Raw genomic sequence first — 15689 nt, forward strand, 5'->3', positions numbered from 1 at the left:
TTGATTTTTCATTGCTATAGTCCTAAAACCTGTAACAGTGCCTGACTACAATAGGCCCCTTATTTTATATAAATATTCATTGAGAGGACAAATGAAGGAGCAAATCAATGAGTGTTAATTTAATTATTTTAACCTTCAAGAATTTTTCTCATAATGTAACTTCCATGACTATATTCTCAAAAATTTGATTATACTCCAGAGCTATATTAAAAAGAAGAAATGTATACTTTGATAAGTGCTTGCCTGTAGGAATATTCTGTAAAAGCAGTTGCATGGATCATATAGCTGCAAGGATATTGTTTTAGGTTTAGAAACTTATGGTGATAGATAATTAAGAAAAAAAATTTTTTTCCTGATCCTATTAGCTTTATTTTTAAGGTTGTTAGAAGTTCCGCTAACACACTGGTTTAAAAAAATTATATTGTAGTTTTCATTATTTTGTGTACAATATTTTAATGTCATGTAGACTTGATTCAAATCAATTTAAGTTAACTGATAAATGTCAAATAGGGGTTGAATTGAGTATTCATAAGATACATTTAACTTTTCTTTTTTGAATTGAAAAATTGTTATATGGCCTCCATGAAATTAATTATTTTATTTCTTGCATTTAATTATTTTTCTCATTGAAAAATTATTAATAAGCATAGATATTAACTTTACTAATATAAATGTTCTTATGTGAATATGGAACTACAAAACTGTTAGGTTGAAATGGATTTATTTTTAGCATGTTTCACTATTATCAATTTATTTTAAATCATATATGCACCCAAACTTACTTAACAGCCGTAAGAATCCCCTAGGACTTATAATTGCATTAAATGAAGATAACACAGCTAAGGGAGACTTTTTCTGGGATGATGGAGAAACTAAAGGTAAGTCTCCAAGGGAAGTACTTTTAGATGTTCATTCTGATGATGGGAAATTTTGCTCCTATTTATTGGTATAAAGTTGCATCCATTTAAAAATTGAGGTAAGATGTGGTCTTTACATTTTAATGTTTTTATATGTCTGAGGCTTTTAAATTGCTTTATAAAATTATTTCAATGATATATATTTAATTATAACATCTAGTTTTGACCATTTGGTCATTGTAAAAGTCTTTGCAAATGTAGGTAACTTTATCTATTATATTATTATTTCAAATTAAATATGTACAAATTGCATCGTATTTTCAACTTTTTTAAATGATTGTAGTAGTTGAAGTTAGAATGTTATTACTGTAAATAAAAACAATGCCAACATTTAGAGCATTAGTTAATTAATAGCAAATCATTTGAGATAAGAATGATTTTATAGAAATGGTTCATAATTTATTTCTATAGTTAAGTCTCTTTAATTTTATTTCATGAATCCCAAACTTCAGAAATAAATACACCAAATGAATAATAAGGAGCATTTTTTTTTTCATTTTTATTGAGATTGTTCAGATACCATACAATTATCCAAAGATCCAAAGTGTATGATCACTTGCCCCTGGGTACCCTCATACAGCTGTGCATCCATCACACTTAATTTTTGTTCAATTTTTAGAAACTTTTCATTACTCAAGACAAGAAATAAAGTGAAAGATGAAAAAAGAAAAAAAGAAAAGGAAACTCTAATCCTCCCCTATCCCTAACCAACACCCCTCAATTGTTGACTCGTAGTACTGATATAGTACATTTGTTACTGTTTATGAAAAAATGTTGAAATACTACTAACTGTAGTACATAGTTTGCAATAGGTATGTATTTCTTCCGTATATGCCCCTCTATTATTAACTTCTAATTGTATCGTCATAAATTTTTCTGGTTCGTGGAAGCGATTTCTAGTATTTGTACAGTTGATCATGGACATTGCCCACCATAGGATTCAGTTTTATGCATTCCCATCTTTTGCCCTCCAGCTTTCCTTCTGGTGACATATATGACTCCAAGCTTCCCCTTTCCACCTCATTCACACACCATTCGGCGCTTAGTTATTCTCACATCTTGCTACCAACACCCCTGTTCATTTCCAAACATTTAAGTTCACCCTAATTGAGCATTCTGCTCATACTAAGCAACCACTCCCCATTCTTCAGCCTCGTCCTATATCTTGGTACCTTATATTTCATGTCTATGAGTTTACATATTATAATTAGTTCCTATCAGTGAGACCCTGCAATAATTGTCCTAATGTGTCTGGCTTATTTCACTCAGTATATTGCCCTCAAGGTTTTGTCATCAACCCACTTTTTTTTTAATATGGTTTTGTTCACTCACCATACATTCCATCCCAAGTAAATAATGGATGGTTTTCTGCATGGTCATACATTTATGTGTTCACCACCTTCACCACTATCTATATAAGAGCATCTACATTTCTTCCACAAGGCAGGAGGGAGAGTCAAAGAAGGTAGAGACGCAAAAAAAGAGGAAAAAAAAATGACAGCTAGGAAGCAGCAAAAGGAAAAATAACCTAAAATCAAAGTAGAATAAAGAATCAGACAATACCACCAATGTCAAGTGTCTAACATGCCTCCTCTATCACCCCCTCTTATCTGCATTCACCTTGGTATATCACCTTTGTTACATTAAAGGAAGCATAATACAATGATTCTATTAGTTACAGTCTCTAGTTTATGCTGATTGCATCCCTCCCCCAATGCCTCCCCATTTTTAACACCTTGCAAGGTTGACATTTGCTTGTTTTCCCTCGTGAAAGAACATATTTGTACATTTTATCACAATTGTTGAATACTCTACATTTCACCAAGTTACACAGTCCCAGTCGTTATCTTTCCTACTTTCTTGTGGTGTCTCACATGCTCCCCACCTTCCTCTCTCAACGGTATTCATAGTTACCTTTGTTCAGTGTATTACATTGTTGTGCTACCATCTCCCAAAATTGTGTTCCAAACCACTCACTCCTGTCTTCTATCATTCTGCAGTGCTTGCTCCCTTTAGTATTTCCTGTAGGACAGGTGTCTTGTTCACAAAGTCTTTCATTGTCTGTTTGTCAGAAAATATTTTGAGCTCTCCCTCATATTTGAAGGGCAGCTTTGCTGGATACAGAATTCTTGGTTGGCAGTTTTTCTCTTTCAGTATTTTAAATATATCACACCACTTCCTTCTTGCCTCCATGGTTTCTACTGAGAGATCTGCACTTAGTCTTATTAAGCTTCCTTTGCATGTAATGAATTGCTTTTCTCTTGCTGCTTTCAGGATTCTCTCTTTGTCTTTGACATTTGATAATCTGATTATTAAGTGTCTTGGCGTAGGCCTATTCAGATCTCTTCTGTTTGGAGTACGCTGCGCTTCTTGGATCTGTAATTTTACGTCTTTCATAAGAGATGGGAAATTTTCATTAATTATTTCCTCTATTATTGCTTCGGTCCCCTTTCCCTTCTCTTCTCCTTCTGGGACACCAATGATATATACATTATCATACTTTGTTTCATCCTTGAGTTCCCGGAGACGTTGCTCATATTTTTTCATTCTTTTCTCCATCTGCTCCTTTGTGTGTAGGCTTTCAGGTGTTTTGTTCTCCGGTTCCTGAGTGTTTTCTTCTGCCTCTTGAGATCTGCTGTTGTATGTTTCCATTGTGTCTCTCATCTCTTGTGTTGTGCCTTTCATTTACATAGATTCTTCTAGTTGTTTTTTTGAGCTTTTGATTTCTGCCGTACACATGCCCAGTGCTTCCTTTACAGCCTCTATCTCTTTTGCAATATCTTCTCTAAACTTTTTGAATTGATTTAGCATTAGTTGTTTAAATTCCTGTATCTCAGTTGAAGTGTATGTTTGTTCCTTTGACTGGGCCATAACTTTGTTTTTCTTAGTGTAGGTTGTAATTTTCTGTTGTCTAGGCATGGTTTCCTTGGTTATCCAAATCAGGTTTTCCCAGACCAGAACAGGCTCAGGTCCCAGAGGGAAGAAATATTCAGTATCTGGTTTCCCTGAGGGTGTGTCTTAGGAAATTGCTCCATCCTTTTATGCCTCGGGTCACTGTGCTTTTCTGCCCAGCAGGTGATGCCTGTTAGCCTATAATTCTTGACTGGTGTGAGGAGGTATGGCTGTGTTCCCCCAGGCTCTGGGGTCTGGTTCTGAATGGAAAGGGCCCCACCCCTTTCCTCCTAGAGAAGACAGACACCCCAGGTGGAGGTCATTAGCATTTCAATGGTCTCTCTCTCTGCTTGTGCTGTCTCCACCCTTCCCCGAGTCACAGCCCTGGAAACTGAAAATGACTGGGGCTTTCTCCACTGAGCTGAAAAAGAAACAGATAGTCCCCTTCAGACCCAGTCCAAGGCGACCCTCCGGCTCTCCCAGGTCAGTTGTCACCCAAAGCCTCTGTCTGTTTTTTGGGGATGCGTACCTGTAAAACAGTTCACACTCACTACTTAAAACCCCAGTTGGAGCTCAGCTGAGCTATATTCGCTTGCTGGGAGAGAGCTTCTCTCTGGCACCACGAGGCTTTGCAGCTCGGGCTATGGGGGAGGGGGTCTTATGACTTGGTTCCGCTGGTTTTACTTACAGATTTTTTTGCTGTTTTCTCGGGCATTCCTCCCAATTCAGGTTGGTGTATGATGAGTGGATGGTCTCATTTGTCCCCCTGCAATTATTCGGGATTATTTACTAGTTGTTTCTGGTTTTTTGTAGTTGTTCCAGGGGGACTACTTAGCTTCCACTCCTCTCTATGCCACCATCTTGCCCGAGTCACAAGGAGCATTTTTAATGCTAATATCTGTTGGTTTAAATTAATCAATTCTGTTTCCTCATAAATTTGACACAATTATCACATCATTTCTTTTTATAAAAGACTCTCAGGTATGTGTTTTATATATGTGTACAAAAATTATATTTTAATTACTTTTTAATACTTTTAGGTATATTAAGAATAAACTGCATGCCTTTGAATATATATTTATTATATACAAATATCTATGTATATTTCTGCATTGGTAGGATCTCCTATAATCTGGAAATGTGGGAACCATGAAAAAAATCCTTTTCTTTTTTAGCCCTATCTACTTATGAAAATACTGATGTTTAAAAACTAACACAGGGATTCAGTAAATTTCCCCTCCCCAAGATTTGTAATGCTCATACTTAGTTAACTAGAATTTGTTCAAATAAATAACAGTTATTTATGGTGTTCTATCAGTGTACTAAAAATCAAACGTTCTGTGCAGCAACATACTAGATCTCTTTTGATACAAGCTTGATGTAAGAGACAGCATTCATTGCTAGTTTTCATAAATGTCAGTTTTAGTCTGTTCTCTACATGTGCTCTTTCCTTTGATGAGTGTAGTGTTTTGTATAATTTAGCTAACTCCCAAATTTACATCTTCAGACTAGACTTCTGTCAGCTTTATATCTTCATTTGTATGTCTAATAAATTCTAAAACATAACCTGTCAAAAAAGAACTCATTATCTTGCCACGCTATGTCTGCTCCACCTATAGTCTTTCCCTTTTCAGTTGATGTCAGCTTCATCTCTACATGTGCCAAAAACCCTGGAGTTGACTATTCTCTCTCACAACCTAGAAATTTCTCTAGGTTCTACATTGATCCGGATCCTATCACCACCTCTACCACTATCACAGCTGCCTTTTATTTAAATTACTGCAGTAGCTCCTTAACTGGTCTATAAGTTATAGTTATTGTCAATCCCTGTTTACATTTTATTTGCAATACAGCAGCCAGTGTAATCCTTTTAACTAGAGATTCAAAATATCATATCTTTGCTCAAAACCCTCTAATGGTTCTCTTTTCACTCAATTAAAATCCAAAGTCTTTATCAAAGCCTAGGAGGAGGAGGATTTACCAGGATCTGTGCTTTTGCCCACATGTGCCTGCAAATAACACACACACACATACACACACACACCCATGGTCATACCCACACATTATCTCCTTCTGCTTTACCTTTCTCACACCACTTTGCTCTTTCTCAAACATCCTAGAGCTTAAACACACTAGGCTGAGCAGTCCCATAAGAAGAAGCTCCAAGCACTTGCTACATAGAAGTTCCCTAGATGTAGATTCCAGCAGAATATGAATTATTTATAGTCATCATTCAACTAATGTTGAGATAATTCCTCTATTAATAGCATATGGGAATAGATTTTAAGATTACTCTTATTCTGAAATTATATTAATATTCCCAAAAATACCTCCCTTTCTTCCTACTTGTAAAAATGTATATTGATGATTTATTTTCATGTAGGCAGATGGTTAAGAATACATAAGAGGTACTGTTTAATCGGTCATCTAATATGGTAGCTATAGTTCTGTGCTTTAAAAAAAAGTCAAAGAAAATCAGAATTTGCTGAATTTGCTAAGTAATGAATTTGTAAGCAAATATGAAAACAAAAAATTACATTCTATTTAGGTCTGATTCTAATTTTATTTTTCTAGGATTAAAATTTTAAGTACATTAATGCTATTGAAATAATTAAAACCTATAGTTCCTATTACATTTTTCACTCTATCTTCTAATTAAATTGGTCCTTACCTTCAGATCTCTGTTAAAGAGCTATGTTGATAAAAAATTTTATTACATATATGGTGCAGAAAATAATTGTCTTCTATTTTCCTCATTAACATTTATTTCAATATTTAGCATGCCCTCAGATTCATCTCTTTTCCTCCCAAATAATCAAATATATATATATTTTTAAGCATGCCAAATAAAATTGTAGTGGACTAAGTCTTCCCAGGGTAAACTGACTTCTATGTGGTTTAGGGGGGAAAACATAACATCTTCCAAAAAAATAAACTTCCATTCATATGTTTTATATAAATATTTTTCTCTGTATTTCTAGAAATATTTTAGCTGTCTTTGAAAAATAAAAACTAGCAGTTATGTATTTATTAGCTATACTTACTGGGAAAAGAAAATATCAAGATTTGTTTTGTTTAGGAACAGTTAAAAATCTTATTTTCAAAGGAAACCTGTTTACTGTGCTTCATCAATAAACGGTATTGAATATTTTTAAAATGCCTTCAGTATTTATAACTATAAAAAAAGCAGAGGATCTAAGATTATATTTTGATCTGATAACTTATTCTTTTTCCATTTCAGGTACCGTAGAAAGTGGTAACTACATATTCTATACATTTTCAGTTTCTAATGTAAGTGTTCTCCTTGGACACATAGTTACCTATACACTCTTGCCAATACTTTTGCCAATGTCTAGGTTATTCCTTTTTCATGGATTTTTTTTTTTAAAGATGTTTACTTTTACCTCCAGACTTCAATGAAAAGCAGTGAAATAAATAGTTACAAATTAACTGTTAAATTTAAATTGTTAAATTGTAAATAAATTGTTACATTAAGTTTTACATTTACATTTAATGGATGAGTTTGCAATCATGACATTAATGCACAGAAGTCTCTATACTTAATATCTGTACCTGGTTTAAGCAACATGTACTAGGAAAATAATTTCAGCATAATTGAAAATATTTTAATGTATCAGTCACAGAATTAATTGGTGTGAATTTTGGATGAAGATAAAAAAACTAAAAATATAATTTAAAAAAACTATAACAAGGTTATATTTTTTTGAATAATTAATTTTAATGATTTTGCAATTAAGCTGTTCCAGTGAGAAAGTATATTATTAGTTCATTTCCTATTTCACATCTCTATTGTTATTTCAGGTTTGTATCCAGTGACCTCCTCCTTAATATATAATTTTATGTATATATTTATTTTTTAGAACAATTTGGACAGTACATGCACACATTCAAACTACCAGGAAGGAACTACTTTAGCATTTGAGACTGTAAAAGTCCTTGGATTGATGGAAACTGTTACAGAAGTTACAGTGGCAGAAAATAATCAACCAATGAACGTTCACAATAATTTCACTTATGATGTTTCCAACCAGGTATCTAAAATTTAAAAAAAATATTTTAACTGTCATGTAGTCACATTTAACATTATAAAACCATTTAGATACTTGATCTTGTGCATTTTTTTTTCTCATGACCCGATTTCCTTTTCTTTCTTCCTTTCCATTTTTGCTGCCAACATTCCATTTTAGGACATTCTGATTAACATTTATATCTAAACATTAAGGGGTCACCATGCCACTTTCTCCCTATCTCTTTTTATCTTGGAAATCACTTAGATTTGCCTTCCTAATTATTTGTTCATACCACCTCCTTTTCTGAAGTCTAATTTACTTATCTATTGTATACAATATAGATCACAAATGTTTTAGCTTCTCATTTAAGGCTTTTTAAGACACTGGTTTATCAATAACTTCTTTCTCCTTGCTCCCCTACATGAACTCTCATTGTCCTCAGAATATTTCTGGTACTTTTCAACTTCAAATTTTTGTTTCCATTTTCCCTTCTGAAGGCCTTCCTTGCATTATCTTTGTCTCTTTTAGCAAGTTTAGTAAAGAAAAGAGGTCACGTGGATTTGGGCTCTAATCTAGCCTTGCTTGTATGTTCATTTAAACCCATTAAATTAATCTTTTGGGATCTCAGCTTCCTCATCTGTAAAATGTAATATTTAAATAATAATATTGCTGTGGGTAATACATTAATGTATTTCAAAGGCTTTTATTGGCATTTATTTTTTACCATTCAAATAAAACTAAATTATTAGTAATTTTGGCATAAATAAATTCTATATCATTTGAGGTATAGAATATGTTCTTATACTATATTTTTCTAATTCTTAAATCCTCTGGTCTAGATACAGTGTTTTTCACTTTGAAGTTTCAAAGAAATATGTACTGGTTAATTTTTGTTTAGTAAACATACTGTAATTTATTACTCCTATCACTATAAGATTAAATAAATATAAATTAAATAATGTGAGCTTATTGAGAACTTCATGAATCTAATAAAGATTTTCAAGAAGGCATAATGCACAGCTCATTTTTATTGGTTAGGTATGCAATCTCAATTTATATCTGTCTATTTTCAAGTGCTTATTAATATATTCACAGACACTAGTATATATACCTTCTTAATTCTGCTGCACTTAGCTGATCTTTATATGAATTTTAATTCCTTGAAAACAGATATGAAAATAAAGTTGCAGGGTAATTAATAGTAAGCTATGTGAAACAAAGTCTGCTTGGGAGTACATCATGCCCATGTTATTCCCAAGGTATATAATAAATAGCCAAGCATAAATTGCAATGTCCCAATAATATAAATAATTGTGCATTAGGATATATATCCATGCCCCTCCTCTTTTTTTTTTTTTTTTTCCATATTCCATATTATGTCTCCTCCAGCTTGTGTCTCTAACATTGTAAGCAGTGGATGAAAGTAGGCACAGAAGGAAAGAAATATGCCCTCCTCACCCTTGAATCTAGGAGACTTCATACCAACCAAACTGGTCAAAGTTTTCTTCTCTGAATATGCCTTGAGGAAACAAATATTTATTTAATACTTAATATGTCCCATATGTTATGCGAGGTGCTTTAAATTTCACATCTTATTTATTCTATATTACAATCCCTTTTAGTAGGAGTCATTATCCCAATTTTACAGGGAAGAAAATTGAGAAAAATGCATGATGCAAAATTTACACAAAGGCTAACAGGCAGGAAAAGACAGAACTGAGAACTGAACTTATGTCAGCATTCAAAGACAATGTTTCTCCCCAATATGCTACAATATCTCTCCTAGCTTTCCTGTCTCAAGGTTCTGTCCATTTCAGCAGCATGAAATTTTTCCTCCTTTCCATTCTGTTCTTAAAGTATCATATCAAAACTATTAATGGTTTGATTTGAGAAACGCTGTGACTGCTGTATTTTATAAAATGTTAAGTATTTTTAAATTGTACAATGGCCAGGAATAGTCTTTAATAGTATTTTTGTCTTCAAAGTTTCTCCTAATCTACGACCTCAAATTTAACCTTGGAAGAAACTTCACTGTTCGATGGAATCAAAATTTCTCAGAAAATGAAAAGTTTTCTTGTCACCCAGATGCAGACTTTACAACGGAAGAAAAGTGCAAAGAACATGGCTATTTATGGCAAGCGGTAATAAGAATTTTAATTATGATTCATGATACGGCTTTTACATAAGAATTTCAATGTAAAATTTTCATATTATAATTTTAATTCTATATCATATCAAGTAAATTTATCTAGTGAAGCATTTGAAATTTGAAATTAGCACCTCTCATAGACAATTTACCTTTATCTTAGTTATGACTCCAAGGATATAGCTTAGTAAATGCCAGACTAAATGGATGTGTACGTCACTTTCCAGGCACACTTTGGAACATATAGCTTTACTTTAATAAAATAGTACACTATTTGTGCAATTTATCAAATACTGGCTGTGGCTGACTAGCTCAATTAAGTAAGCTATTACACCAGTAGGGGACAGTTTTTTAAAAAGAATTGTCTCAAGTTAATAAAATGTCTGAAACTGACTGATGGCTGAGGTGTGTTCCACTAAGGCTTGGTAATTTCTGGTCAGCCATTTTGGCTATCCTTTAAAAAAAGGATGATGGCTGTGGATGGTAGATATTCTAAGAGTGTTACAGGAAAGGGATATGAGAAGAGTCTCTGCTTGCTCTGTTTGTTTTTAAAACACTGAGCTTTTGGCTACTTCATTGAGTTTCATCAGCAAAAAGATCTATTTCTTATAACCAAGGGATGAAATGCATGCGCTACACTATTGAGCAGAGTCAAGACACATCTATCAGCATCATCTAGAAATATTGGCAATTCTCTGCCTCCAGAGAAATTGCCTCCATTCCTTTACATTGTTTGATATAAGAGCCTTTAAGAAAGGTTAGGGAAGAGTTGAAGAAAAGAAGTGAGGAGGGGAGAAGTTTATGAATCAAGGAAAGTCAAATAGTGAGGTTTTTTTTTTCATTTCTTCAGTATCTTACCTTTAACTTGCAGCTCTCCAGTCAAATCCATACCCATTGCTATTTTATCCAAAGCAAGCTCACTTACTTCAATTATCAAACCCATCAAAAGGATGGGTGTGAATAATTATTTTTATCAGCAAATAAATCTAAAGATGATAGCATGAAAATATTACTGTTCCTCAAACTACTAGTATTTTGACACCTTACCGATTCTCAGGGCAAGTGATTGAAACTTTTAGGTGTCAGGCATAAGGCAGCCATTCAGTTTGATGATTTAGAAGCAGGTGTGTTTCCTTGTGTTTTCTTTTAGACCACACTATTTATTCCTTGATTCATTTAACAAGTAATTATGGAGCCCTACTATGTTATAGGCATTGTTCTAAGTGAATGAAATAAACAAGGCTTTTGTCCTGATGGAGCTTATATTTTCACATGGGAAAGCAAATGAATAATAATAAAATTCTGATATGTTAGAAAAGTGCCATAGTCAAAAATAAAGCAGGAAAGGGAAAGATGAAAAATGCCAGAGGTACGATTTTAAAGATTGCTCAAGGAAGGTTTCCTTGGAGAGGTGGTATTTTCTAAGGAGATTAATGAAGGGAACACTGTTCCAGGAAAAAGAAACATCAACCTGAAGTGAAGCTGCAGTGAAAATATATCTGGCATAGTCTACAAGCAGCAATGAACCCAGTGTGTCTAAAACAGAATAAGTTAGGAGAAGCAGGAAATTGGTGTCATTGCCATATGGAATCAGATAATGTTCATCACATAGGCTATTTTTAGGGTTATTATTTTTACTCTGATATAAAATGTTATTGGGGACTCTTGAAATGACAAATGACATTTTGATCAGATCATAATTGTTGTCAATCTTAGAACAGACTAGTAGAGGACCAAGGCAGATAGGAAGCTGTTGCCTTAATTAAGGCAAAATATTCTTAGTAATTTGAGCCAGAGTGGTAATGATAGAACTGGTAATAAGTGGTTGTCTTTGTGCATATTTTTAAGCTAAGACCAATGAAAATTGTTCTTTGATTGGATCTGGAATGTAAGAGAAAGAGAACAGTAATAAATGACTTCAAGTTCCATGTTTGAACAACTGGAAGAAAGAGACAGTTGATATTAACAGATATAGTGAAAACTGGAAGGAGCAGGCTTGGGGGAAAGAGTTATGCTCAGGGCAAAATAAGGTTGAAATGCCCAGTAGAAACTCAATTGCAATTTTTCAGTTGTGAGTTGACTTTAAACTACTGAAGTTCAGAACTTTATATCTCAAGTAATATATAAAAGTAGAGTCAGTATACATATACTGTTTAAAGTCATGTGACAGGGTGATATGAGCAGAATGAGCTTGGATAGAAAAGGGAAGAAGTTCAAAGACTAAGCCCTTGGTCATTCCAATAATTAGAGACAGGGAAATGATGCAGAATATGAAAGGAGACTGAGAAGAATGACAAAAGAATTAGGTTGAAAAAAAAAATACAAAAAAAAATGCGAATTTGAGGTCCTAGAAGACAGGTGAGCAAAGAATTTCAAGAAGGAGGAGATAATCAACTGTTCACATTATACTAATAAATCAGTAAGATAAGGATTGAGGACTGACATTAGGATTTGGCAGCATGGAAGTTTTTATTAACTTTGACAAGAGAAATATTGATGATGTGCTGGGGGTGAAAGTCTAGTTAGAGTGGATTCAAATGAGAATGAAGAACTGGGAATTGAGATTTGAGAATGAGAATTGGGATTGTGAGTATAGTGAACTCTTTGTGTTGTTGAAAAAAAAACAGATAAATGGGGCAGTAGATGGAGAAGTCAGTGAGGGGACAGTTTCTCTTTAAGATAGGAGAAATAAAAAGGCTTGTATGTTATTTATAGTAATATGTAATAGGTGAAAAATTTGTGATGGAGGAGTGTGGAGGTTTACAGAAAAGATGTTATTGTAGGCAAGAGAACATAGAATTGAGTGTATAAATGAAATGGCTCACCTCAACACAGAGCACAGAGAGTATTTATCTTGTAACAGGAGGTAAGGAAGCAGACAGATAGGGTGATGTGGTGTTCAGTTTTGATTTCTTTTCTGACTGCTTCCTTTTCATATTGAAATAACAAGGAAAACTATTAGGTGAAGATGAGGATAGGGAAGGAAATGCTGGAAGTTAAGAAAGGAAAATATCATGTAGGTCAGAGTGAAATACTATGATTTTATCATTAGGGCTCATTCTGACTTTCAAGATTATAAAAAGTGATAGAAGTCAGCAGAGTTGTGGGTGTTTCCTAAGCCACATTCCACCACACAATGACAGACATTGAGAAGGTAGAGAATATTTTTTTCCCAGGATTCTAGTTTTGCCAGTGACTATGAGAATGCAAGTGAAGTTCATAGGGATTGAAGACATATGAAAGGAAGAAATTACAATGATTGGCAAAAGAAATAAGCTTGGTAAGGAGAGAAGTGAAGACATCAGGCAGTGAGGTATAGATAAGGACTTGATTGTGTGATTACTCTGATTGTGGTCACTTTGTGAATGCACCCCTCTGATAGGAAGCCAAACATTAAAGAAAAAACAAGTTATCTTTTTCTAAGTCTTTACATAGCAAAGAATATTGACATTTTCCAAATCACTGGTAATTTAATTTAAAAAATCTTATCTAGAACTTCTTAGCACCTCTCTGATTCTTCTATTCACCTAATTTCACAAGTGTACTTAAAGTTGACATCAGCTCACATCACATCAAAGGGTCCTATTTGTCTAATGTCATCTGGGACGGTAGTTCTCAAAACTTCAAAATTGGTGTTCCAAGTTGTAACTCTGTACCTCTAAAATATATAGCTATATGTGGAGAAGAGCAGGTTTAAAAACAACTTAATATATAAATTATTAATCAAAAACTATTGAGAGATACTCAAATTTTCAATTATTATTTGGGTGAACAAACTTAAAAACAAATCTGTTGAATACATCTCTAAATTGGGTAACCAGATTATTTCATCCCAATGTCAAATAAATGAATAAATAAATGAATAAATAAATAAATAAATAGCAATGTTGACAGAAACCATCAATAAGAAAGATAAACCAAAATACTCATACAGTGAGAAAGGGAAAGAGACACTCTGCAGAAAGATAGCTATGAGGGAGTCATAGAAATTTTGCAATTTTCCAAAGTCAGTCATATTCCTGGTTCCATTGGAATGCATTTCATGAACTGCATTTGGAATGAGTGCCATATTATGCATATCAGTCAACAATGACTTTAATCTGAGAGTCTTGGAGACCTAAAATCTGAGTAGCTTATACAAAATAGGATTTTTCTCTCACAGAAAAGAAGTCCAGACTTAATATGCTGGCATCTCATTGTCATCAATGTCCCAGGCTCCTCTATAGTTATCTTTTTTTTTTTTAGTTTTTTGAATATTTACAATATAAATGCTATTTTGTTTTCAAAGTACATATTCTTTTAACCGTTTGCAAAAGTTATCTAACATGGACAGCAATTTAATGTAAAGCCTCTAGAGTAATGTTTAAGGAAAAATAGAACTGCTTTTGGGATAAGGAGTCCTAGAAGGAATATGAATGGGCATATGATCTGAACTTGCAAGTGAAATGTGAAGCATCTTAGTCTGCATTGCACCATTCTTTTTTCTTAGGGCCTACCTCCCACCCCTATGTAAACTGATCATCTCTGATCCTTGGCCACAGTTCCTATTTCAAATCCTGGTCAGGATGTTACGGAGCTAGTTATAGAGCCATTTTTATGCACAAAAAGGCAACAGTCAATCTGAAGAGTAAAAATGGAAATGAAATAAAACATTAATAACAATGTATGTAATTTTTGCAAACACAAAATAATCTATTTTTCATGAGTTGAAAGTTATGGCATTTCATCCTTTTGCTTTACCTGTGTATGTTTAGAGTCAAAATACAGATATTCCATGTTGTCTCAGATTGGTATTTTGTGTTATGATTACAGCTTCATTTTAATATTAAACAGTAAAATGTGTGGTTCATCCAATATGTGACCAAAAATAAGTCCACCTTGTTTTTTAAAAAAGTCAAATATTATAATGCATATAATTTCTGACAATTAACATGTGTTTTATTTTTTAGACTTCTTTACAATCCAGAGAAACTGAGTATTACTTTCCCAGACAAGACAACCCTTATTCAGTCAGCAATATTTATTATTCATCAATGGGTATAACAGCTGACCTCCAGTTCAATACTGGGAATGCTCGAATAAAGCTACCTTCTGTACCCATCTCAGTTCTTCGTGTGGAGGTGAAATATCACAAAAATGATATGCTGCAGTTTAAGGTATGTTTATTGTAAATTATACCAATACTTGACTCATTTGAGATGGGAGTTTGAATAGATTAGGTGCTTGGAGTTTTAATGTAGATATTAAGGCTTGGTTATTGGTTTGCTGACACCCTGATTCTATAAAAATAAAGCTTTTTTTTGTTGTTGTTAAAAGCTCATAACTAGGAACTCAACAAATTGAACTCATTTTTACTGATTCTATGAATAATTAAATATATACTGGAGTTTTTTTGTAATCTAAATTCTTGCTAAATAGATAAATAACAGTCACTTAGAAGTGAATTATGTTGATCATCCCACTAAAATGATCAAAAAAAGATGCTTACAATTTCTATTATTTTTAAGGAGTGGTCTGATTTTTGTGGCCAATGTAATAAAATATGCAAAAGAAACAACAATTTTTTCAGCATTTACAGTTATTAAATATTTACTTAGGAACTGTAATGGAAGTCATTAATAATCCTGTAAGAAATAATGAAAAGGATCAATAAATAAGGCTAAATATAATTTTAAAGGCTAATTCATTTTAGACCAATTGATG

General features: G+C 33.3%; 1 protein-coding gene across 1 annotated transcript in view; it reads left to right on the forward strand.

Annotated features, from left to right (window-relative positions):
* SI (sucrase-isomaltase) overlaps positions 1–15689 on the forward strand; it is a 219746-nt gene that overhangs the window by 162822 nt on the left and 41235 nt on the right. The window contains exons 22-26 of the mRNA XM_037841441.1: positions 790–878; positions 7051–7100; positions 7691–7861; positions 9826–9981; positions 14936–15142. Of these exons, the coding sequence (XP_037697369.1) occupies positions 790–878; positions 7051–7100; positions 7691–7861; positions 9826–9981; positions 14936–15142 (673 nt within the window). The remainder of the gene's footprint in view (positions 1–789; positions 879–7050; positions 7101–7690; positions 7862–9825; positions 9982–14935; positions 15143–15689) is intronic.

Source organism: Choloepus didactylus, chromosome 1, assembly GCF_015220235.1.
Source record: "Choloepus didactylus isolate mChoDid1 chromosome 1, mChoDid1.pri, whole genome shotgun sequence".
Lineage (NCBI taxonomy): Eukaryota > Metazoa > Chordata > Mammalia > Pilosa > Megalonychidae > Choloepus > Choloepus didactylus.